Source organism: Acanthochromis polyacanthus, chromosome 8, assembly GCF_021347895.1.
Source record: "Acanthochromis polyacanthus isolate Apoly-LR-REF ecotype Palm Island chromosome 8, KAUST_Apoly_ChrSc, whole genome shotgun sequence".
NCBI classification, from domain to species: domain Eukaryota; kingdom Metazoa; phylum Chordata; class Actinopteri; family Pomacentridae; genus Acanthochromis; species Acanthochromis polyacanthus.
In genome coordinates, this window is record NC_067120.1 from 33,572,265 (window position 1) to 33,598,005 (window position 25,741).

At 40.1% G+C, this 25,741-nt stretch overlaps 1 protein-coding gene across 1 annotated transcript in view; it reads left to right on the forward strand.

Moving 5' to 3' along the window:
• hydin (HYDIN axonemal central pair apparatus protein) overlaps nucleotides 1–25,741 on the forward strand; it is a 138,653-nt gene that overhangs the window by 26,694 nt on the left and 86,218 nt on the right. The window contains exons 13-25 of the mRNA XM_051951466.1: nucleotides 116–333; nucleotides 548–615; nucleotides 741–982; nucleotides 3,862–3,962; nucleotides 5,062–5,197; nucleotides 7,283–7,447; nucleotides 7,543–7,695; nucleotides 12,610–12,848; nucleotides 16,103–16,400; nucleotides 16,500–16,643; nucleotides 17,148–17,291; nucleotides 20,363–20,455; nucleotides 20,664–20,884. Of these exons, the coding sequence (XP_051807426.1) occupies nucleotides 116–333; nucleotides 548–615; nucleotides 741–982; nucleotides 3,862–3,962; nucleotides 5,062–5,197; nucleotides 7,283–7,447; nucleotides 7,543–7,695; nucleotides 12,610–12,848; nucleotides 16,103–16,400; nucleotides 16,500–16,643; nucleotides 17,148–17,291; nucleotides 20,363–20,455; nucleotides 20,664–20,884 (2,222 nt within the window). The remainder of the gene's footprint in view (nucleotides 1–115; nucleotides 334–547; nucleotides 616–740; nucleotides 983–3,861; nucleotides 3,963–5,061; nucleotides 5,198–7,282; nucleotides 7,448–7,542; nucleotides 7,696–12,609; nucleotides 12,849–16,102; nucleotides 16,401–16,499; nucleotides 16,644–17,147; nucleotides 17,292–20,362; nucleotides 20,456–20,663; nucleotides 20,885–25,741) is intronic.

Consider the following 25,741-nt stretch of genomic DNA (forward strand, 5'->3'; position numbering starts at 1 on the left):
ATCAGTAGTTATAAATTTGACATCGACAATTATTATATATTTTAACTTTGTCGCTCATACAGGGAGAAATAGCTGAGTATTAAATGAGCGGATGCTTCTCTTTGTCCAGGTGGAGGTGTCGAACAGAGGCCTGATTGATGCTCCTTTCAAGCTGTCAAGCCCCGACACCACTTTTGGCCGCTGTTTCTCCTTCAGCCCCGAGGAAGGTGTTGTTCCCCCCGGGGCCTGCCAGATTGTGAAAGTCACCTTCCACAGTCGCATCTTGGGAGCTTTCTCGGAGGATTTGCTGCTAACTGTCACAGGACAGCCTCAGCCGCTTACCTTGACCTTTAGGTGAAGCTGGGAAGGATTGGAAGTCGTGTTCTGTCCCGACATTTAAATGAGTCGAAGAAATATTTTAAAAAAGCTCTGCTCTAAAAGTTGAGGCGATGTTAAAAATCAAAATGCCAAGTAGTCGCTTTCTGCTGCACTCACAGTAGTTAAATTAGAGTCTTTCAACTTGTTTCCAAAGTTTCTCAAGCTTTGTGTCTTTGTCTTCTTCTTTCAGGGGTTCTGTCGTTGTGCCCACATTCCACTTGAATGTTTCAGAGCTCAGTTTTGGGGATGTTCCTTTTGGTGAGTTATAACATTGTTCATGAATGTATTTTCATGCTGTTACTTATCTAGAGAATAACAATATTTAGAAAAAAATGTATCTTCCCCTATTTTCTATCTTTCTTTCTCGATATTTCTGTGCATAGGTTTCCCACAAACATTGTCTTGTACCCTTTTCAACACCTCCTTTGTTCCTATGACGTTTGCCCTGCGTGTCCTGGGTGACGGGTTGGGTTCTCCCAGCGTTTCTGCTGCAAAACAGGTGTCCGAAGCATCACGCAAGACTTGGCAAGGCCACACTGCCAGAGACCTTCATGCTCTGCCTGCAGAGTTCACCGTCAGTCCTGCATCCAACTTTGTGCGTGCAATGTCAGATGTCACCTTTAAGGTACAGTTAGCTGACAAATGAACAGAGAATTCATCCAGAGATGTGCTTTCATGTGAAGTTAGATTGTGTGCGGATATGCTTCACAGGGCACCATGAACATAACACAGATCTTGTGTTGTCAGTTATTGTTTTTGATAACCCACAAGAAAGTACCTTTTTACAAGCTGACACAGCAGGTCCAGTAAAGCAGCTTTAGCTACTCTAGCCATGGTTCACTATCATAGGCGTCAGTTTAGGGGGGGACGGTGGGGACGTGTCCCCCCCACTTTTTGTCAGAGGTCATTTTGTCTCCAACACATTCAAATTCTTCACATGTAAGCCGTTGTAAACCCAGTTATTTTCAGCAGTATTGAAAATTCCAACGCTCCTGAACGCACCATCCGCACTCGGCTGAGAGTTGCACAGACATGCAGCACACCTTCGTGAGGTTAAAAAAATCCGTGCAGATGCTAAATTTGCGCCCGTGCCAAGTGGAAGCTCCGACCAGAGGTGTGCAGGGGCAAAATTTCGGCCCGGGAGAATTAGTACTATAGCGGCCCACAGACCCTTCTGCCTGTATGTACCGATGGCTCAACAGGTTGGGCCTCCACTTTTGGTGCGGTGGTTGGGAGTTCAAGCCCAGCTTGTAGCATTTTGCCGCCGTTCTTCGACATTTTCTCAAAGTGCTGTGGTCTCCGTCCTCCCCACTTTTAAAAACAAACTGACGCCCTTGTTCACTATGCTAAGATTAGCACTAAAGTGCAAATACTCTGTGGGACTGAGTCAGAATGTAAGAGCTTCTAGCAATGAAAACCCACCAGCAATAACTGCACTTCTACATAAAGATGCACACAATGCTTTTAAAATGATTTTCAGACTCTAAAGCAGCTATAATAAGCATAATGGAGCATTTAGCAGCTAAAGAGCTACTTCTTCGGGTGATAAGCAGCACAAGTTTGTTTGCCTAGTTGTCTTAAAAGATGTTAATATGTCAGTGTTGTGTATACGGTTGTTTTCCACTGCCATCCAGTGGCCAAACATGGTTATTGCAGGTTTAATAATAATCCAGTTTATAGTATTGGATGTATACTATTTTTGTTTCAGTGTGTTTGGTTTGATTAAAACCCCCTTCCAGTAAAATGTTATTTATTTTGTCATGCTTGCATGTCGATATAATGTTTTTTTGAATATTGGCGGACCTATCATTAGTGAAACAGTCAGTCAGCACTGTGGTGCAACCTTTCCACCGTAACACTGCTGTGTACCAGTAACAGTCTCAATACACAGATACAGACTTCTTGGGTTTCATGCATAGCAAACCTAAAGAACCAATCCTTGCAGGATAGGGTTTTCTGTACCAATATTCTTTTTCAGAATTGCTTTGAACATGTATGATCTTTCTGCATGGAGTTTGCATGTTCTCCCTGTGCATGCGTGGGTTTTCTCCGGGCACTCCGGCTTCCTCCCACAGTCCAAAAACATGCTGAGGTTAATTGATAATTCTTAATTGCCCGTAGGTGTGAATGTGAGTGTGATTGTGTGTCTGTATATGTAGCCCTGTGACAGACTGGTGACCTGTCCAGGGTGTCCCCTGCCTTCGCCCGAGTCATCTGGGATAGGCTCCAGCACCCCCCGCGACCCTAGTGAGGATAAAGCGGTGTACAGAGAATGGATGGATGGATGTTTTGTAGCCTAGACTAGTTTTACAGGACCTGAACAGAATCATGGGTGAGCAGGTGTGCTCCAGCTGCAGGAAGTAGTGGAGGCGTGGATGGAGAAAAAGGCAGGAGCTTCATAGATCTGCACATTCTAGAGAAAGCTACATCTGAGTGTCTTTAGAACAGGAATAAATTATTTCAGTGGGGAAACATCTAAATATGTAACTTTAATCCACAGACAAGAGTTTTTTTACAGGACCAAAGTTAAGTTTAGCTGCAACAGAGAGCATTGCGGTCCTTCAGTTTTAGATGTTCATTTCTGTGGAGTGAAATTTAACAAGTTATTTACTGTGTAGGACTACAAAGTGTCTTGGTGGTTAGCACTGTCACCTCACATCTATAGATCCCTGGTTCATGCCTGGGCCTGGGATCTTTCTACACGGAGTTTACATGAGTTTACATTTACTTTTCTCCGGGTTCTCCGGCTTCCTCCCACAGTCCAAAAACATGCTGAGGTTAGTTGGTGATTCTAAATTGTCTGTGGGTGTGAATGTGCTTGGTTGTTTGTCTCGATGTGTAGCTCTGTGAGAGACTGGTGACCTGTCCAGTGTCCCCTGTCTTCACCCTAAGTCAGCTTGGACAGCACCCCCACGACCCTAATGAGGATTAAGGGGTGTATAGTGGATGGATGGATTTACTGTGTATGAAGAGGCTACATGTTATCTCATGTGACTAAATATTCATGAACCAATTAATGAATCATGAAACCAACATCTCCACAGAAATCAAGTGCATAAACTCTGTGTTTGCCATTAGCTACTGTGTCTGAAGGCAATGAAATTATTAGCAAATGTAAATTAACAGTTTACTAAACATTCATGTTTATCGCAGATTTTTTATTTCCTCCGGATTTTGTCTAAACAGATACTCAGCACCACTGATTTTTCTTAATTGTCATCAGTGAGGCAGAAAGAGAGAAGAAAAGCCTAAAAGAAGAAGGAAGGGACAGGATGTTCTGCTCTGTTTGAACCACTGTACCTAACAAAGCCGGCTGAAATTGTAATTAATTTGTTGTCAGTTACGTATTTTTCTGTTTCTAGCATGAAACACAATCACATTTTTTGAAATATTTAAGAAGTCATTTTTAAAGTGGTCCTGGTTTTTATTTAAACTTCTGACAGTGCTTTTCAGTTTGTTGGACTTCTTGTACTCTCATACAGTTTGTGTTTTTTATATGTACAGGTGACACTGTGCTCCAACACAGTGAAGAGATACAGGTTGGGGCTGACGGTGGACGTTGAAGGTGTTGGCAAGGAAATCCTGACTCTGCCTATCAACGCCAGGTTAGACACATTGACAGATGTGAACCTTTAATGTGCAAACATAAATCTCTGGAAGTTGGTTTTGTTGTGTTTCACAAGTTGCAGTTGAATAAATATAGCTTTTGCACATTAAAGGCCACAAACACGGAGTACTGGGCCAGTTTTTTTCTGTGTGTTTTCTCTTGTGCCATAACACCATTTGATCTTTTTTCACTGTGAAAAGATACTTAATAAAAAATTAATGAATGACAGTTAATCATCATCCCTCTGTTCCGGTATGAAGGAATATAATCTCTTTTTCTATAGCAGTTGTTGAATATGAACATTACGTTTTGACAGAAAATTAATTTAATGTGACTTGACTTTTAACTGAAGTATTTTCTTAATGTGAGTACCCAACTCTAATCCTCTAATTGCTTGTACTTTACTTGAGTTTTCCCAATCAGGACAACCTTGTAATTATATATTATACTATATATACGACTTAGTTCACAGGAAAATATTGTACTTTTTACTTCAGTATAGTTATTTGAGAACTTTGATTTCAACTTTCTTTAAATATAACATACAAAAGATATGAATAATTGATAAAATACTATTATAGACTGCACTGCTCATTGCTGATTTTGTATGTCACATTGCTCAGAGGTGAGAATACTCTGCAGCACGACACCTCTAGTTGCACTTGTGTCACAAGTTGCCATCATTGTTTTTTCTGACGTAAAATGGCTTTTTTCTGGCAGTAACCTCTGCTGCGCTTCTTTCAGGCTGTTCTGATGCTTTGACAAGCTGTGAATATGGTCCATTGAACTTGCATACAGGTGTCGACAAATCAGTGGAGGATATGTTAAATATTCAGAACTCCATTTGCATAATAATACAATAGAATGTCACCTGCACCATCACTCAGAATAGGGCTGCGGTAATCTGACTTCCTCACGGCAATCAGCGTCATTGTAAATTTATGAATCGGTTTTAATTAATAGACTTCAGTTTTGGCATCATGCAATGTAGTTACTGCTGAATTCATAAATAAGCCTCTGATCTATTTTTCTCAGCTCCTGTCCCTGTTCTTTTGTCCTTCTGCTCTGTTTTTTTGCATTTTTCTCTTTGTTGATAGGTGTGTTGTGCCTGAGATTGCTGTGGAGCCTTCAGTGTTGAACTTTCAGAGGTGTTTCCTTGATCACCCCTACAAACAGTCAGTGCAGCTGACCAATCCCAGCAACATGGCCGCCTGCTACGGCATACTGGATCAGGTGTGTATGTTTACTGTCCATGCATGTGGCAGGAGACAGATACTATAATCAGATAAACAAGAAATAAACACAATGAGGCCCATGCATTCATAATTTAACACATGGCTTGGTTCAGGCTCATCAAAAAACTTGTATATCAGTCAGGAGACCATTAGCTTAGCTTAGCTTAATAAGACTGGAAATGGGGAAACAGCTCTCCTGGCTCTGTCCAAAAGTGAAGAAAATCCACTTACCAACACTTCGAAAGCTCAATAACTGACACCTTGTGTCTCATTTGTTAAAAGACAGGCTCACCACATGTCTTTATCCACATTAGATAAGCTATTAGTAACCATAATTGTGTCATCTCCTGCCCATGAAGATTCCTTTTGAATGCAATTCCAGTGTGAGTAATGGTGGAAAAGTGTGTTTCCTCCCAATGGTTTCTCGCTTTCTAGCTCTGGAAATGTTGTACCAAAAACATACTGACCTTTGAAGGAATCCAAATATCATTTGAAGGTCTTTGGCTGAACTTTGAAATGCATTTGTCTGTCTTTTGCATTGAACTAGGACTATTGATTTTGCCACAAGCACATCACTTATAGGTATTTTCATTGGCAGTTTGAAGAAAAGCATTTTTTTCAAACGAGAAAACCATTTCAGTGTTCATATATGCATACAAATAAAAAGTTGCATCTATTAAGGGCGTTATTCGTCAGGCTGTTTCTTTACCAAGGGCGGTTCTACACTGAAATTTTAAGAAAGGTAAACTGTGGTATCACTGGTTTATTCCAAGCCAAAGACATGTTTAAAATGTGCCTCTCTCCTTTACATCATGTTTTCTGTGTGCGTCTTTGCTTTCCACTAACAAATATCCTTACAATATTACAATTTGAAAGTATTCTTTTCCTGCCTTATAATGACTTAGATGTCATTGTACATCGTTGCTTCATCAGGATGTGCTCATCTTTAAAGTCCCTTGCCTTTCTCTTCACACAGCACTCTTCATTCACTGCAGCCTGAGCTCACCAGCTTCCCTACAGCTCCACTCAGATGGTGGAAAACTATTTGACACTACACAATAGAATGTTATAATAAAGAATGCAATAACAGAATAATTCAACCATGCATGTCAGAACCAATAACTGACTCTGCAGAAGTACATTGATACAGAATGGGCCACCCTGCTAGATGACAGGTTTGGTGTTGTAGGTTTGTTGTGTCACGGGCGCAGGATAGTTCCAAGGTGGAAATTGCCAGCCATGGCGTTAACTTCATATGTTGTGCTTGACTTGTGTTCCCATGTATAAAAACACCATATGGACATATTAAGAAGGTATAAAACTTGATTTTCACTTCAAATTCTAACTGTCTCCTAGTTTCAGCTCCACATTTTCTGCATAGTCATGATAGTAGTATTAATCCTCAAAGGTAATTTGCTAAAATGATTCTATTAAGTGATAAAATTCGATATTTGATACAAATCAAATCAATGCATTTCCCAAAACTTTCTTCATCAGTGCTCTGTTCTACTGAATCTCCACTTGGGGATTAATAAACTATTTCTATTCAATTCTTTTATTCTCTTAAATGTCATGTGGGCTGCTGTGAGGAATCAATTAATTATCAACCATTAAATTAATCACATTTTTTTTTTTGATTTTCAATTATTTGTCTGGGTTTAATTGTTCAAGATAAAAAACATCTAATTCCAGGTTTTTAAATTTGAATGTTTTCTGGTGTCTTTCCTCCTCTCTATTAATGAACTGAATGTTTTTGCTTTGTGGACAAGACAAGACATTAGAATGCGTCATCTTGGGCTTTAGGTGCAGCTTATCAACATTTTGTCACATTTTATAGATAAAAAAATACTAATTAACTAATTAAGAACAGGAAAATAATCCCTGTTTATAGTCCTAAGTGGCCAAACAAGATACTTTGCAATAGTTTTTGAGACAGATGAGACAACAGCTACTGCATAAAATAAGTTCGTATGATCGACATTGTGTGGGATTGTGCTGTTTTTGATCCCACCAAGCTGTCACTAAGACTGTACATGCTGGAACTGTGTAAAAGCCTAATTTCTGTCTGTGCCATCGTTTTCAGGAATATGAGGAAAGTCCCTCACTGGTTTTTGGCAGTTCTGAGCCCAGAGGAGTGATTCCTCCCGGCGCTTCACTGGAGCTTCCTGTGTTTCTGCTCGCTAAAGCTGTTGGAAAGCTGCATCACACTCTACGTATCGCTGTGTTCGGCAGTCTCCAACCTCCCCTGGTCAGCGGAACGTCTCTGCAGGATAAAGACATGTTTTCCCCTAAATTAATTAGCAAACTCAGTTATCTACCCGTCTCTTTTCTGTTCTGTTCCAGGAGGTGGTCTTGTCGTGCATCGGCCAGGGAGCAGTCGTTCATGTTCAGAGCACACAGCTGCAGTTTGGCAGAATCCCGGTTCTGACGGACGTTGTTAGAACCCTGCAGCTGTTAAACCAGTCGCCTGTTCCAGCTCACTTTACTGCTCGCATGGTACAAACACCAACACGCACACAGACTCACTTATCACAACCCATACTACATTTGTGGCTTTATGCATGCAGTAAAAGCTGATCGAAAACAAACCTCTAACATGGGATCAGATCTTGCAGTAGGATGTTCCAGACTTACGTAAAGAAGCATCACCCAGTCCCCAGTAGTGGATTTGTTATGTACTATTAATCTGAAAGTTATTTAAACCCCTCGTCAGATGACCATTTAAAGTGAATTTTACATTGGAACAACAGGTTTCCTGTAGCTGGAAATGACAACAAACAAGCGACAGAACACAATTATTTATTAAGTTAAGTGATACTAATGATATTACTTTTTGCATTTTACTAAAAATAGCATGTCCAAAATTATTCGTACTACCAAGACAATGTAGCCTTAATACTATTCTTGTGGTGCTGTTCATTTCTACCATGTTCCAGTACATTCTCATACACTATATATTAAGAACAGTGGGTGTACTAGTTCTCCAGTTGGTTTCTACTCAACTGCAAGTCATGGTTCAAACTGAAGAGTTGTTGAGCTTGACATTATGGTCCATCCGTGCTGCTCACAGTATGAAGTTTGGCTAAACTGGCTGAGGTGTTTTCAAGTGCCAGTGGTCACCGTGCAAAGCATCATCTAAAAGTTCCACACGATGAAAAATCTCAAAGGATGTGGTAGGAAGCCGAAAGCCATCCCTGTGCTGCCAAGAAGGGTATTGAGTGAAGAACCCAAGGATCATCACCGGATCCACCATGATGAATCTGAGCAGCTCACCTGGACAAAGAAGACAGCTTTATTTCGTTGTTTTGGTGGTTAGATGAGATGAATATGGAATTATCTGTCATGGCCCCTCCCTCTTTTGTGCTGCGCTCTGGCTGATTAAGCGCGGCTGCGGAGGAGTGCAGCTGCCCCGAATCTGCAATCAGCTGCAGATAAAGCCTAACCTTGCCGGCAAGTTGATTTCTCGCGATATTTGTGAGTTCACAAATCTCTCAAGAAACCATCTTGCTCCGCTCCCGCATTCACTGTTCGTACAGAGCCAAGTTGGCACGGGCCAATCATGCAGCAGTATTCGTGTGTGGGGCGGGATATCCGGGTGTGAAGACGACACCAAGCGCCAGTAGATTAAAACAAACATGGCAATGGAGGACAACGATCGTGTAGATGCTGCTATTAAGTCAGTTTTAGCTGAATCTCGTTGTTCTTCCTTCAAAGAAGGAAGAACAACGAGAGGCGCTTTGCGCATTTCTGGATGGTAAAGATATTTGTGCTTTTTTACCTACGGGTTTTGGTAAGAGTTTAATCTACCAATTGGCTCCGCTCGTTGTGAAGATCCCGCGATTGGCTAAAAACAAACCTGTCAGAGGCGGGACATACTGTTGCGTTGTCCAATCCGTGCCTCTTTCCTCCGAACGGATTTACATGGAGCGGTCCCAGATTGATATTATGGAGTACTATCAAGTACTACACAATTATTAATCTGGCTATTGCCAGGTTAGATAAAGCCTGGCTCTGCCAACGACTCTCTGCTGGGTCATTGCCTGCGGCTCCCCTGCAAGAGTCTCACTGGTCTGCTCAAGGCTCTGTCTCCCCACCTGCCCTGGACTCCCTTGTCTGCTCCGTCTCTCTTCCTGCCCTGGAATCCCTCGTCTGCTCCAGTCTCCCCTTCCGCTCTGGACTCCCCCATCTGATCTGGTTCTCCCTACCCTGCTGTCCCTGCCACAACCCTGCCACCAGTTTTCATCAGCTCCGTCCCTGCCTCGTCTCCCTACCCCCGGACTTCTGACGTGAGTCACCTTCTGTTTCAGTTTAGTTTTTGCCCTCACCAAGGCCAGTCTAGTTCGTCGCCCTTAGTTTAGTTTGTACCCCGCCCTGTTTATATTCGTGCCTCCCATGCGGAGTGTTTTGTGTTGAATTTATTATTAAATCCATATTAATCATCCGCCTGCCTGAGTGCCTGCTTTTGGGTTCGAGAACACCACCCATCCGTAACATTATCTGGATACAGGAGCTTAACTTTTGCTTGGTGAAAGAAGGAGAAGCATGCAACCCTAAAAACATCATCCCCACGGTCAGTACTTTGAATATATTGAGGTGATTTCCAAAAAGAGGAGTGCTGTAAAATCCCAGTGGAGACATGTAGGTGGATTATTAACAACAAAAAGAACTGTGGTGGCAGCTAAAGGCTTCGTCATTGACCAATGAGAGAGTATGATGGTATTTTTGTAAAACAGCACATAGATGAACCTGAAATCCGTAATTATCTCAAAAGCAATGTCTTACCTTCCTTTGTTCCATGTTCATTCTATTTTCAGCCAGAAGAAACCGACCAGTCAAATAAGAATTCACTATAAATCAGAACTTAGCATGGGTATGAATAATTTGAGGCTTAACTGTATCTGTCCAGCCATCTTCCCGTTCACCTCCGTAGTTCTTCTATAAGCCTTTTATTTATCTCTGCTGCCCCCGTGACTAATTAATTTTCAGTCTTATTGGATATGTAATTAATGAGCTAATGGATTCAATGCTTTGTTAGCTCTTGAAATAATTAGTTGCCAGTTCAATTTTAGTCCTACCCCTGGAGAATAAGTGATTTTCCTCAGAGTGGTGCTCTTTGCGTTGCCATTATAAACCAGTCAGATGGGGACATTTTGTCAATTCAGAGTGACATAAATTAAATGGCAAGCATGATCTGGGAAATGAATTGATTGATCAGCTTAGGTTGTTTCTGGTGTCACATTTCATGCACAAAATGATCAATTAATTTCTTCAGTGCAACAGATATTTCAACTTTTATCTTCTAGTCTTGCTATGAAAATGACTGCTTTCATCTTCAGCTATTTCCATTTGTTGCTTATCAACTCATTTTCTAAGTCTTAACAAACTTGTAAAATTCAGTGGCTGTTTTCTCCTTGTTGTTATTCATCTTGCTTACTCAGTGCAAACGAAACGCTAAACTCTACGGCAACCTGAGAGCTACAATTCATCATATTTAGTGTTTCGCTTGGCTCCTGAAAGCTCCTCTCTCCCTGCACATCGCCTTATCAGCGTCGCCTGATATCTGCAGGGAACAAACTTGTGACTGGAACAATACCTCAATGCTCCCGAAGCTGCCATAGACATGACTGCGCGCGCACAAATGGGTTTAGACACACACAGGCAACCCCGGTGTAACTGCAGTTGTGTGACCCCGTCCTCTCCTCTAAGGCAGTGTTGAGGGAAGGAGTTTCTCCTCTGCACTCCGAGGCGTCAATCGATGCAGATTCTTCTAGAATTACATTACATCTCGCTCAATAGGCTGGCAAAGAGCCACACAAATAGACCCGATGACAGAGGATCATGGGAATATTGTGCGATGTGTCCACGCTTTCTTGTCATTTAAGTGACCATCTGCGAGAACAACTTCTTCCTTAATCCAACATAAGCTTCATACAGTTTCAGAAATGTAGAAAATACACAGCCAGAGCGCAAGCTTGTCTGCCGTCTGTTTTTCTTTTCTATCAACAGTGCGATAAAGAACTAGAACTAGATATTTAACCTGAACCATCACAGATTTCTTATTGATGTTGTTGCGCTCTATGATTGAGATTTGAGAATAGTCGCTGCAGCCTCAGTGCAGGATTTATCCAGTTTGATGCTCCACTGATAGCTGTCAAGCTCACGGCACATATCTGAATTCTAAACCATTCCGACTTCTCGCTGCATTCAAAAGCAATCAATGCTAATCAAGCTGTGGGATGCGGCCGGTTTGATGTGATTATTGAGATTCCAGTCATCTTGCTCCTCACTCCGGGGAGTCAACCCTGTCCTCTTTCCCCTCGTCTGACTCCTCCCACCCCTTTACCGCGATCACCCCTTTATCGACCCAACCCAAGTCCGCTTTCACTACCTCCTTCATGCAAGCGCTGAGCAAAGCGATCCATGGCTCCCAAAGTCACTCTCTGGTCAACTGAGGCATTTTTCTTCCAATGCGACTTTTCTTCCTCAAAGTTTTTCCGCGAGAAAATCTTTATTTTTAATTTGTCTGATATTTTTCTTGCTGTCTCTGCTTCACTAAGGCAACACAAATGTCAGCTGCAAAATTCGAGTGAAGACATTTTCCCCCATTGATCAACAATTTACTGTGTTGTCCTGTGGGCAGTGAAATCGCCCAGGCTTCACTGCATCTGTGGGAAGCTCATTTTCAAAATCCCAATTAAAAGTTTATGTTCCACCCATCCATCAATGGAGATGCTGTATAGAACATTGATTGTGATGTCGACCACTGCTTGGTCAGATATATATACAGTACACTGAGCACAATGAGGAGCTTTGTGCTTTGTTTGAAAGATCGGAGATGAACATTAGATTTACGTCTGTTTTCTTACTGCGCTGGATTTTATTCAGAAAAAGTTGGTAAATAAAATGAATATTGTTCATCCGTTGTCCTTGTTTCTGCAAAGAGAAGGTACCATAGATGTGAGACGAATCTCATTTTTAAACTGTCTTTGTGTTAAGGCTTTTGTACAGGGAGGTGCATACTTGACTCAGCCTCTATACTGCTGCACATATGTATATCATCTTCCACATATTGTCCTCCTCATCGTAGGGATGTATTTCGTCTTACTTATGTCAGGCTGGGAGCTGCTGCTCATCTTCTGTCTCTGGAATATCATGCTGCACTGAAATGCTGATGTGATTATGCAGCTATATGATATACACATCTATCTCTCAAGGTCCATCTATGCTATAGGTTTCAATGGCTTCTGCAGCATAGTTAGAGGAAAGTGCCCCCACAAGGGAGTGATTTTCATGCATCACATTTCAGTCATGGAGGCAAGACTGTTGCTATGCCCCTGTTTCCAAAGGCAGGCATCCTGTGGCAACACTTCAGACTGTAAATGGACTCGGATTGTGTTTCTGTTTCCTCAGAGCAGTGCAAAGTCCTTTTGGCGTGTTGAGCCCAGTGAAGGGGAAGTGCCACCAGACGACCAGCTGGAGCTCAAGGTTGTTGCGCACTTGAAGGACACGCTTCAGTTCCAGAACACGCTGGAGGTGTCAATACAGGACAGCCGAACACTCGCTGTCCGTCTGTCCGCCACCGGCACCGGCACAACTATTGTCAGTGACGAGCCTCTGGGCCCCAGCCTCGACCTCGGCACACACTTCAGGTAGATCACGCTCATGAATCTAATTTTTATCTACGAGGGTGCTTCAAAAAATTCTCAACCTACCTCAAAACATGGGGGTAACTTTCATTATGAGGCATAACTACACTCGTGGACAAAATTGTTGGTACCCCTCAGTTAAAGAAGGAAAAACCCACAATTCTCACTGAAATCACTTGAAACTCACAAAAGTAACAATAAATAAAAATTTGTTGAAAATTAAATAATCAAAATCAGCCATCACTTTTGAATTGTTGATTAACATAATTATTTAAAAAAACAAACTAATGAAATAGGGCTGGACAAAAATGATGGTACCCATAACTTAATATTTTGTTGCACAACCTTTTGAGGCAATCACTGCAATTAAACGATTTCTGTATTTGTCAGTGAGCGTTCTGCAGCTGTCAACAGGTATTTTGGCCCACTCCTCATGAGCAAACAGCTCCAGTTGTCTCAGGTTTGATGGGTGTCTTCTCCAAATGGCATGTTTCAGCTCCTTCCACATATGTTCAATGGGATTCAGATCTGGGCTCATAGAAGGCCACTTTAGAATAGTCCAACGCTTTTCTCTCAGCCATTCTTGGGTGTTTTTGGCTGTGTGTTTTGGATGGTTGTCCTGTTTGAAGACCCATGACCTGCGACTGAGACCAAGCTTTCTGACACTAGGCAGCACATTTCTCTCCAGAATGCCTTGATAGTCTTCAGATTTCATCGTACCTTGCACACTTTCAAGACACCCTGTGCCAGATGCAGCAAAGCAGCCCCAAAACATTACTGAGCCTCCTCCATGTTTCACCGTAGGGACAGTGTTCTTTTCTTCGTATGCTTGCTTTTTGAGTCTATGAACATAGAGTTGACATGCCTTACCAAAAAGCTCCAGTTTGGTCTCATCTGTCCAAAGGACATTCTCCCAGAAGCTTTGTGGCTTGTCAACATGCATTTTTGCAAATTCCAGTCTCGCTTTTTTATGAGTTTTTTCAGCAGTGGTGTCCTCCTTGGTCGTCTCCCATGAAGTCCACTTTGGCTCAAACAACGACGAATGGTGCGATCTGACACTGATGTACCTTGGCCTTGGAGTTCACCTTTAATTTCTTTGGAGGTTGCTCTGGGCTCTTTGGATACAATTCCAACGATCCGTCTCTTCAATTTGTCATCAATTTTCCTCTTGCGGCCACGTCCAGGGAGGTTGGCTACTGTCCCGTGGGTCTTGAACTTCTGAATAATATGAGCCACTGTTGTCACAGGAACTTCAAGCTGTTTAGAGATGGTCTTATAGCCTTTACCTTTAAGATGTTTGTCTATCATTTTTTTCGGATGTCCTGGGACAATTCTCTCCTTCGCTTTCTGTTGTCCATGTTCAGTGTGGTACACACCTTTTCACCAAACAGCAGGGTGACTACTTGTCTCCCTTTAAATAGGCAGACTGACTGATTATGAGTTTGGAAACACCTGTGATGTCAATTAAATGACACACCTGAGTTAATCATGTCACTCTGGTCAAATAGTTTTCAATCTTTTATAGAGGTACCATCATTTTTGTCCAGGCCTGTTTCATTAGTTTGTTTTTTTAAATAATGATGTTAATCAACAATTCAAAAGTAATGGCTGTTTTTGATTATTTAATTTTCAATAAATTTTTATTTATTGTTACTTTTGTGAGTTTCAAGTGATTTCAGTGAGAATTGTGGGTTTTTCCTTCTTTAACTGAGGGGTACCAACAATTTTGTCCACGTGTGTATATCTTATATGACTGCCCACAAAAACTTGAATGTTTGAAACAATGAAATTAAAAAGGAGAGAAAAGCTTTAAGCTGGAGTGCTGCAGGATGATGCATCCGTCCAAACAGCTTCAGGCGAACAGAAGCGGCCAAATGTAGCTTTGTGCTGTTGCCCTATTAACCTTACTCAGCTGACCTTCACTGTCTGACTTTTATCTGTTTCCAGTCTTGCACAGACGCCATTTTTAAAGTAAAGATGAAGTCATGCATGCTGCTGAGAAGTATCTGGAGGCTCGAGATGTGACGGGATACCAAAGCTTGAACATCAGTGAACCAAATGCCTTGAAGGGAAACAAGACTACATTCGAAAAAAATACAAGAACAAACAAGAAAAGCACATAGAGGGCACAGTACTCCTCCAAGGCTGCTTACTCATATGACTTCTGACAGATAAGTTCGGATAAGTCTGTGGCAATGGATTTGTAGTAGGATCGCAATCATGTGATCGTCAGCAGACAGCTGATGTAGTGTTCACTTGTAGTCATGGTTACAGTGACGCTATCTCGCAATGATACAGAAATTAACAAATCCAGACTATAAGCCGCATCACTGCCAAAATCTAATCACTTGGTCCTTGTGTCATTTCTGACCTTCCCTGAAAATTTCATCCAAATCCGTTTGTCTGTTTTTGAGTAATGTTGCGCACAGACAGACAGACAAACATACGCTGATCGTCACATTACGCCGCCACGTTACTTGGCAGATTAATTATCTTTCTCCTGTGACACTTTTCTTGTGAGGCAGAGAACTATTTGGAGTACCCTCGTAATATTAACTCTCTGAACCATAAAAACCCACCAGTGGATTATTTGAAAGTCATGTCTTCTTTTAAAATAAGGCCAAAATTTAACCATTTGTAAGCATAAACAAAAAGAATCATCAACTTTTCAGTTTTCCAGTTGTCTGTGACTGTATCTCGTGTGACATGTTTCCTTTTAGCACCAGATCCTGCAAAAACAATAATGTTCAAAAATGTTCAGGCACAGTCATGTGACTGAAATTCAGATGAACTGCAGGCTGTGTTTACATAGAACAAAGAGGAGTAGACAGGAAAGACTGAGAGGAAAATAAAATGTACTTGATTAAAATATACCTGCAGCATGACTCAAAAATGGTATGCAGAAGAGCAAGTTGTCAGCAGGTTTTTAGAGAATATATTCATCATGGTGAAATGTCTTCTTAGGATAGTGTGAATATAAGCCACAATGGTTTTAATGTTTTATTCCATTATAACTTAGTCATACTGCACAGAGGATATTTTTCAGTTCTATTTCCAGCCAAAGTTGTGCTATTTCAATAGAGGTGCAGGACTTTATATTGCAGTGAAAAATCAGCCCACAGTGAGTAAAAATGTGACAGTAGCAAAAAAATGCCCAGAGCCTGCTTCAGGGGGTTAATAATATGGTGATTTAGCATTCAGAATGTGGTAATAAAAAGCAACTTCGGCTTTGTTTTGACCTCTTCATGTTTTGTCAGCAATGAGCCATGCGAGTATCACTTCAAGCTGACCAACTCTGGCCAACGGAGGCACCTGATTTACTGGAGGAACGTCGGCTTCCCGTCTTCCACAAAAACCCGCAAAGGTGACACCTCACCAGGCCAAACCTTCCTACCCCCCATCCCCGCTCCCAGGCAGAGAGGTGGTTTGAACCGTAGGTCTTTGATCTCCTCGAGCAGAGAGAAGCCGATATTCAGCCTCAGTCCGGCTCGCGTGGAGCTTTTTCCAGGCGGCTCTGTCGACATGGTGCTGAAAGGATGTTCAGACTCTCCTGTGGTAAACCAGTTTGGCCTAAAAATGAATAAACTCAAGATCAGTTATTCAATAGATCCATGTTGCAGCACATGTGTAGACTGTAACTTCCTGTCTTTCCAGGTTGTACGTGAGCGTCTGGTGTGCCAAGCCATTATCGGTGCCCAGGGCTCTTATGAGCAAATCATGTCTGTAGATATCACTTGTCGCTTTGTGGCTCCGGTGCTCAGCTTTTCCTCAAAGGAACTGAACTTCTACCTCAAGAAGGTTGGTCATGACCACATTCACCAGCTGTGCTCTGTTAGGATTATTTAACACTGTTTATTGCATCGCTCTCTACTGTATCACACAAATGTTGTCACAGTGTTATCTGTAGATGGAGCAGCAGGAATGTAAATAACTTTACATTCTGTAACGTGTAATGGTACCTTTACTGAAATGAATAATCACTATCTATAATGTAAGCCTGACTATAAATTATTTTATGTAAGGTGTCAGCATCCAAAAACATCAGAAACCACCGTTTTAATCTGTAATAGTGTGCTGTATTTTAAAAGCCTGTTATATTAGTAATTGTGTAAAATCTCCATCTTTAAAGTAGCTAAAGCTGTTAGATACATATAGATAGTAGAAAGTACAATATTTTCTTCCTGTAGTGTGGTGAAAGTATGGAGTAACTTCTGTTTTTGTGCATGTAAAAGATCTGCAAACTTACAAAAGAAGTTTTTCTGATGAATACTAAGTAACTCTTGGCCACTGTTCATCTTACAGGACAAAGGGAAGCACCTGCTGCCCGTCTATGAGAAGCTGGTTTTAAAGAATGTGTCGTGTCTGCCTCGATCTGTGGAGCTTTCGCTTGTAGAACCTTTTTCTTTGTGTGAGGCTTCAGGAGACCACAGCTCATTTACAGCAAAGGTGCACATCTTTACTTTATCCTTTATAATAACAATCTTCATTGTTGTTGTCATTTTAAGAAAGGATCTTGCTGATTTTAGTCGCCACCATGAACAGAAACTTAAATATTCTGTCATTTACTCATATAGTTGTGTCTGAAATTAATTACTGAGGATATTATGTTTTTGTGGACATCTGTTGTTTACCCTTACCTCAGATAAATGGTGTTGTTTAGCATTAATCCTCATATTTAAACTCTTTTCAATCAGGTCTACTGTTTGTTCAGCTTTAGAGCACAGAATGTGCCTTTAAAGCAGGCTGCCCCTCTTGAAACATAAAAAAAGACAGCGCTAAATTATTGATGGTGGTTGTAGCTTGTCCTAGCTTCACTAACTAGATATTACAGCTGTCAGAAAAAAGTAGTGGAGTTAAAAAATATGTCCCTGTGAAATATAGTTTAAGATTGGACAGAAAGTAAATTAATATAGAAACAATTCTTCAAAGTTCTAAATAAATTTACTCATTTTCTTTCCTTCTCAGCAAAGAATAAGAGACAAAACAGTTTAAACACCACACAGTAGAGTGAGCTTGTTAATGTACATTCAGTGCAGTTTTATCTATTTTTTAATTCCTGCATCCCCTTCTATCCTTTCATAATGCAAATTTTTGTTAAAATGTGCCTTTCATTCTCCATCAGATGTAAAATTAGGTAGGGAAATCTTGAAGGGAAATGTCTATTAGCCTTTGTCAAACATAGGATACATAACATTTTGACTTTTCCAATCTAAGTGACTACATTCTGTCATTCAGACCAAACAGACATTACATCCATTGATGCATAATTATCAACAACACACTAATAAACAAAAGACTCAATCTAAACTAATGCCAAGCTTTTCCAACTGTCCACAAAACAGCCAGTATCCACAACCTTGTTTTTATGATTTTCTTAGTTCTGGAAATTCCTTCTGTGTGTATTATAACCTAGCTAATACCAACAATGAAAGAAAAATACAGGACTGAAGTGGCAGATTATTAGCTGAATATAAACTCTGTGTGACATCTCACCTGTCTGTCTGAGGTAAGTAAAAATCCACAGTGCTGTTACATCCTGATCGATCTTGTCTCCACGTTGGGGATAGTTTATTATTAGAAGTAATCTAATTATTGACACTACCATGCTGTGCCACATATTCACCTCTTTTGCTTTGAAGATGCCCATGTGGATCCTGCTGCTGTTTGATGCCACAGGTATTTATAAGCTCAGAAGCAAGACTCCTTCAAACAGCCAGAGGCAACAAACTAAACTTTGGCTCCTTTCAATGTTTTGTCAAAACCTGGATGTACCTTTAGTGACATAATGTCATTAATCTGATCTGTTACTCCGTCCTCATCTCAGTAAAGTTTTATCTTTATGGACATTTCAGTTTGTTATATATGTAAACAAGAAAGGCACACTTTTTTTGTGCGCTATGTCATTTTTTTTTTGGACCAATAGTGTTGCTGAAATGTGGAGAAACCCTTCCTCAAATTTCTTCATACAACTTGAAGGATGTTGCCTGTCCAATAACGCAACAACGTGCTGTTCAGATCTTCAAAATGATACAGAAATGTTAATAATGGTCACACTGACGGTGTGACTTTTGTAGAAAATGTGTCCAAGGTGCTCATTTAGACACGTTCACATATCATCAGATTGTCAAAAAACTATGCACGTCATAAGGGAGCCACTGAGACATTGTTTTTTCAGCTCTTGACTAGAATTTACCATGAATGCTGTCTACTGTATACTACTTTGTGTTGAGGAATTGTCATTAAAGCTTAGGACCAATCTTCGTCCTGTGATGAATTCAGTGTAATAGGTGCTGCTGAGTGTTATTTAAAGCAGGGAGGAACATGAATAGTTGACATAAATATTCCATAAGGCTCAGAAATCAAAATTTTGGTGAGGTCATGGTAAGTTAATCAACACTATTTTATAATAAACAGGGTGACACAAAAAACGGGAACTTTTTAACAATCCAATAAAACCAAGAGTGATTAAAGAAAAATATTTTATTCATAGTAATTGAAACCTTAAAACATGCCATTTAAGAAACAATGATGGAATTTTCATTTTTTAAAATTACTTCCTGTAGATGGCGTCCTCCTGTACGAATGTATTGAAATCTACCTGGGGCTATCTCAAGAGTAAAGTGTACACGACTCGACCAAGAACTCTGGATGAGTTAAAACGGAGAATTCAGGATGAAATTCACAGTATCCCAGCTGAGATGTTGCAGCGGTCAATGAGGAATCTCAACAGCAGATTTCAAGAATGCATTCATACAGGAGGACGCCATCTACAGGAAGTCATTTTAAGAAATGAAAATTCCATCTTTGTTTCTTAAATGGCATGTTTTAAGGTTTCAATTACTATGAATAAAATATTTTTCTTCCATCACTCTTGCTTTTATTGGATTGTTAAAAAGTTCCCATTTTTTTGTGTCACCCTGTATTATTCATGGGTTCTACAGAAAAGGACACCTGTAGTGAGTATGTTCTCCATGTACACATTAGCCTCCTTTAATGAACTCATCACAGGTAATGTATTGCTAGCTAAATGTTTTGTTGACTTGCACTCAGTGGTGTTACAATAAACCTTAATAGAAGTTAATTTCACGTTTCCCTGCACTGTCCATGTTTTAGTTTTAGCACAGCTCAGTCTTCCACCCTGTGAGCTGATTAAAATGCAGGATTGGAATCCACATTAAAATGGCTTTGAAACTCCTGGCAGGTCTCTGAGTGGAACTAAAGAGGAGCAGGATATTTTGATAAGCCCAGGTCCCATGGCAGGATTACAATAAATGTCTCATTAAACTGTGAGAAGTTTTTTTTAAAAAGGGTTGTGAACTTACGACTTCGAAGTCATCAGATATAAAAATATGATTTAATGATTTTTCATCAAGCAGCGAGACCAGGTCCTAAAAAAGGGAACTGCTCTGATATGCTTTTGATTAGTTTACCTTCCGATTCTATAATCCTAAATATTGCAGCAGTGACTCCTTTGACGCCCTTGTGTTATATTTTAACTACAGTATGTCTTTCTCTAGTCTATGGTTGTAGGAGCCAGAAGCCAGACTGAGTTGTGGATTTGCTTTAATCCAGCTTTCTATTCTGATCAGATGTCTCGAACTGTGGACGAGGTAAACATGATACTGTTTTATGATAATGCTTTGCTTTTTTAATTTGTGCCCTTATGAGTAGTGATTCCCATGCTAAGGCCATAACCTGAGAAGCAATGCTTTATTTAAAGAGCGTGACAGCCGAAAAGGATTGAAAGCTTTACTCATTTACTCATTTTCTCACTTATACAACCAAATGTATTCTGTCCTTCCTTGACATTTTTTGCAGTTCCTTGACGTACATTACCCGGGACACCAACAGGAAGACGTGGTGAATCTGCACGCTGAGGTCCACTTCCCCAACTTAAACTTCTCCTCCACCACAGTGGATTTCGGTTGTGTGTTTAACTGCACAGGGACTCACAAAGTAATCACAATCACCAATTGCTCCCCACTGCCTGTGTCCTACCGCTGGGGTTTCCTGGATGACCAGAAAGACAGCAACATCAGGTATTTTTACACCTGTGATATGAAGTGTGAATAATAAAAGGCTTCATTTGTATAGCGCTGTTCTTAACAATGCCACAGAGTGCCTCATGAAAAGATTTAAAACAATAAGACAAGAATAACACTTATCACAAAAGTAATGTTTTAAGAAGAGATTAACACCAGATTTAACAGCAATCTATTTTGCAAGTCTCATCTGAGATGATGCCCAGGCTCATATCTGTTTAGTAGATTCTATATGTAGGTAAGGGATAGGTCATGTAATGCCCTAAAAACTGTAAAATTTTGCAAAAATGAACAAGGAGCTGTGCTACAGAAAGGCTGTTCAAGCGACAAATTACGTTTTGTTTTTTTAACCAGTGATAAACTTGGCAGCAAAAATCTGGAGCCAATTGAATTCAGTGAAGGGAATTAATAACTGTTAAGACTACTTTATAGAATCTAGATTTCACAGAGTAAAAGGATGGAGGACCCTGTGGAGATCCTCGAAAGATAAGAAGGATACGATTTTTAAAAATAACTCAATGTAAAAAACCAAAAAGCTACAATAAAAAAAGACATTTAAATTTTGAGCAGACTGATAGAATGGGTTATCTTTAAATTATAACTGTAAGGTGACAGTAGTGAAATAAAAAGTGTAGTCTTGTTTTGGGAGAAAGTGGTACTTGGTGCTGGAATAAATGCACTTATGTGAAGGAGTCTAAAGACTTGAAGGCTAAACAGTCCAAACAGTAAATGGAGCTTAATGTGATGAGATTTCAGAAGATATTTACACACAACAAAATCATGAGCAGTGTGCATATGTGTAATAATACAGACAATACTGGGAATAATTGGCAATTTTGTCAACAGATGAGCAGAGAAATTGAAGTCACTAAACAGGCATATCCACTATATGATATTAAAATAACCAGAATAAATGTTCTCTAGCTGTAGTGTCAGCTGATTAGCACCATGTTTTACTTTATGTTGCCTAAACTTAGTTCACTCTCACAATCCAGTTTCAGGATGTATCTTGCAGTGGCAAATGCAGACAAGGCTTATTGTGCCTCTTTGGTTGATACGCTCTTTCAGCTTATAAATAGTATTCTGCTGCTGGTTTTATCTGAGCCATAAAAGCTCAACATGGTGTCTGTACTGTTACATTACATGTTACTTCTACAGGAAATGTAATTTGGCAATCAATACTGTCAGAAAAAAGGCCAATAGTCATGTTCCTCTTTTTCTCTGTACCCATTTCATTGCTTTAAAGGAGAATTTTTTTCTTTGTTGGGTATTGTACTTTAAAATGTAATTTCATTCTTGGAGATAACTGGCAAAGCTACAAAGGAGACTGAAAACAACAGACAAGTTCTGCTTATCATAGATATAGAAAAGGTTTCAGGACAGAAATAACGGAGACAGATTAGGAAAATATTGATCACCAACTGAAATTAAGAGCGTCGTTTTTCCCTTTCAATGTCAGAACACGAAGTTGTCTTTTGTTACGTTTATTGTGCAGCAGGACTAAAGTGGTTTGAAGCGCTTGTGCTCTGTAAGACCTGCTGGAGGGTAGAACAAAAAAAAAGTGAAACAATGAGATTCTGAATAGACAAGATTCAGGGACAAGAACAGAATGGATCTCAGCCATATGTTAAAGCTGCCACGGGGGTGAGCCACTACAGTAGCTATACATTTAACCCAGTGAATTGAAAGCCAAATCCATTATACATTCTCTGGGCAAGATACGTTTACTGATTGGGTACTTTATAAACATTCCAGTGTGCCTCTTTCAGCCCTTCACTTTGGCTCCCCGCGCCTGAAATGAACTGTGAATACTATAGTAATCTTTCTGCCCGTGGCCTTGAACCAACTAACTGCAATACCTCTACAAGATTTATCATCATCAATCATCTTTGCCCCCCTCCCTCTTTTTCATTTCTTAGTATTCTTCCCTCTTTTTCTTCTCTACTGCTGCGCCTCCTCCTCCTCTGCCTTTACTTCTGTTTCCTACCTAATCCTTATCGACCTGTCTCTCCTCTCTCCTTCCCCTCTCCCTCTTAGATTTTGACCTCTCTTAACAATCTGTCTCATAGGCCGTCTGGCTAATTAAAAGGAGACCTCACTGTGCGCGCACACACTCCCTCTAAAGTGTCTTTCTCCCACACAAAACATGCACTATCTAGCCATGTTCGGCTAATTACATCCCTATCAGTAATTACACCACAGCCCTGGGAGAGGGGGGATTTCAATAGAGCTAACTCTTCTCCATCCATCTATCCCAGTCATAGATAGAAGCAGTACAATACATTAAGGTACTGTACTTTCCCTGTCTCTAAAGACTCTGTTTCAGTCAGAAGTAAACTTGAAAGCTTAAGCTAATTCTACATTTTTTTGACTGTGCATGATGAAGTAGATCACCGTGGATGGCTAATAAGTGCATGTACCTCAGAGTATGTTGAGCTAAAGTGTACAGAGGGACTAATGCAATGCAGGAAAGAGATTCTTGAACTTTCAATTCAGTCTTTTGAAACCAAGATTTTACTTTTTTCAAATGGCACAAGGCTCAGAAGCATTAAATTCTTTCTGTGTTGGACTGTAAGCTGGATGCTTTGAAACTTTGAAATGTCTGTGTTTGTTTTGTTTTTCTTTATGTTTAATTAAAAGACAGCTTGTTCACATTTGTCCTTCAGTGTTGATTGGCTGTTACTCTTGATGCATAACCAATCAGGTAGTGCAGGGGGCGGGACATCGCCTGACACCAAAGAGTCATAGAGGCAACAGAATAAGAGCCACAGTCGTTCATTTTTAGGTTAATCAATAAACTGAAAAATGCACAATTTTTGTTTCTGATACAGGGATTTATATTTTCCGATTAATAAAACATCATGACAAAGGTTGTATCTGACAGACTCACCAGGTTAGATGACATTCAACTTTGTCAGAGGAGGTTCCAGCACAATGAAATACAGATTAGCATCTATGTGGTCAAAATGGGAAACGAAGATGAGGATTGAAGAAGAAATTTAGACAAAATGCAAAATTACAAACATCATATTCTACAATTCTAATTTTACAAAACAGAGGCAAGTGGCTTATGTAAATCGTGCTAAAATTACACTTCAATTACATGGGTAAACACATCCTCATGGCCATGTTAAATATTATGTTACATGTCCTGAATCAACAATCTGACCTGAAGTGAAAATAAAGAAGTATTGTCAGCAAAATGTACTCAAAGTGGCTTTTAATGAATATTTGTACAACAGGAAGGCATCAGCTGACTGTACCTGAAACTAAACAGAATTAGCACCTGTATCTGGACATTGTAGAGCTTCATAGTTCATTCCAGCTTATTTTTTAGCTGTCCTGCTGCAACTTCACTGTTTAGGTTATTTTGGTATTTTCCTGGCAGCTGTTCCCGGTGATAAAAAGTCCACACCTGCTCAGCACTGAGCGGCAGACAGACACAGTCAGAGTGTAGCTGGTTAATGCAGCGGAGCGTTTGGCAGATACATTTCCAGATATTTCCCTCAGGAGTTGCAGAGACAACAACAACAACAACAACAAAAGAACAACAACAACAGAACAAAACCAAGCTGATAGTGAGAGAAACATTTGCAAGGTGGGGGCCCAGTTTTGCTCTGTAACTGCAGGATGTGTAAATAAACAACAATTTGCTAACAAATTTGCAGCTATTGAAGGTTTAATATGATACAAAAAAATAAAAGCACTCTTGGTGCAGCAGCTCCTATTATTGTTATATTTTAAAATATTCTTAATTCAAAATATGTTACATTTTTATGTTAACATTTTGATGTTATTATTGGTCAAACTGGAACTAATTTTAAGCTAAGAACAAATTACTCTCCAAAGTAGCTAGTAAATGTAGCTGTCAAATAAACACAGATGAGAAACAAGAAAAACAGTCAGAGAGCGTAGTACTCCGTCAAAGCTGCTCAGTCGTATTATTTCCGGAGGCTGAAATCTCGCAAAAAATCGTGTAAGAAATCACAGCACTATAAAATGTGATAATTTAATATAGATGTGCCCACAAACAAAATGATCTTGCGCTGAGCACAGGCGTGTGTTATTCATGTGTACGTTATGTACGGACACCAAATCACGTGACCTAAATATGCAGCGGGTGGTGGGAATTGATGGAACTCGGAAACACCCCCACAGTTTACTCAATTGTTCCTTGTATCATTCTGCAGCGGTCACAATCGTGATAATCAGCAGGCAGCTGATCTAGTGTTCACTTGTTGCCATAGTTACAATGACGCTGTGCTGCTATTTTGCAATGACACCGAAATTTTTAACAAATCCGTGAATCCAGACTATAAGCTGCATCACTGCTACAATCTAACCACTTGGTCCTTGTGTCATTTCTGACCTTCCCTGTAAATGTCATCCAAATTTGTTCATCCGGTTTTGAGTAATGTTGCGCACAGACAGACAGACAAACGCCGATCGTCACATAACTCCGCTGAAGGCTCCACCATTTTGGCGGAGTAAAAAGTACATGTGCCTCCTAAATCTAGTAAAGTAAAATTCTGGAAACATTAAAATAATATACAAATACAATACCTGAGTAAATGTACTGCCACTGAAAAGACACAATCTTTGAAAAAACTCATTTACTTTAGACACTACTAACACTGTCACTCTTTGTGGCAACAGTTTTAGTTGTAAAAAAAGTGTGTATTTTGTTTCTAATGTACACTGCCAGTCAAAAGTTTGGACACACCTTCTCATTCAATACTTTTTATTTGTATTGTTTTCTACACTGTAGATTAATACTGAAGATGAACACTTTTTTGTTTACAGCGTAATTCCATATATTCTTTTATTGTTTTGATGTCTTCAGTATTAATCTAT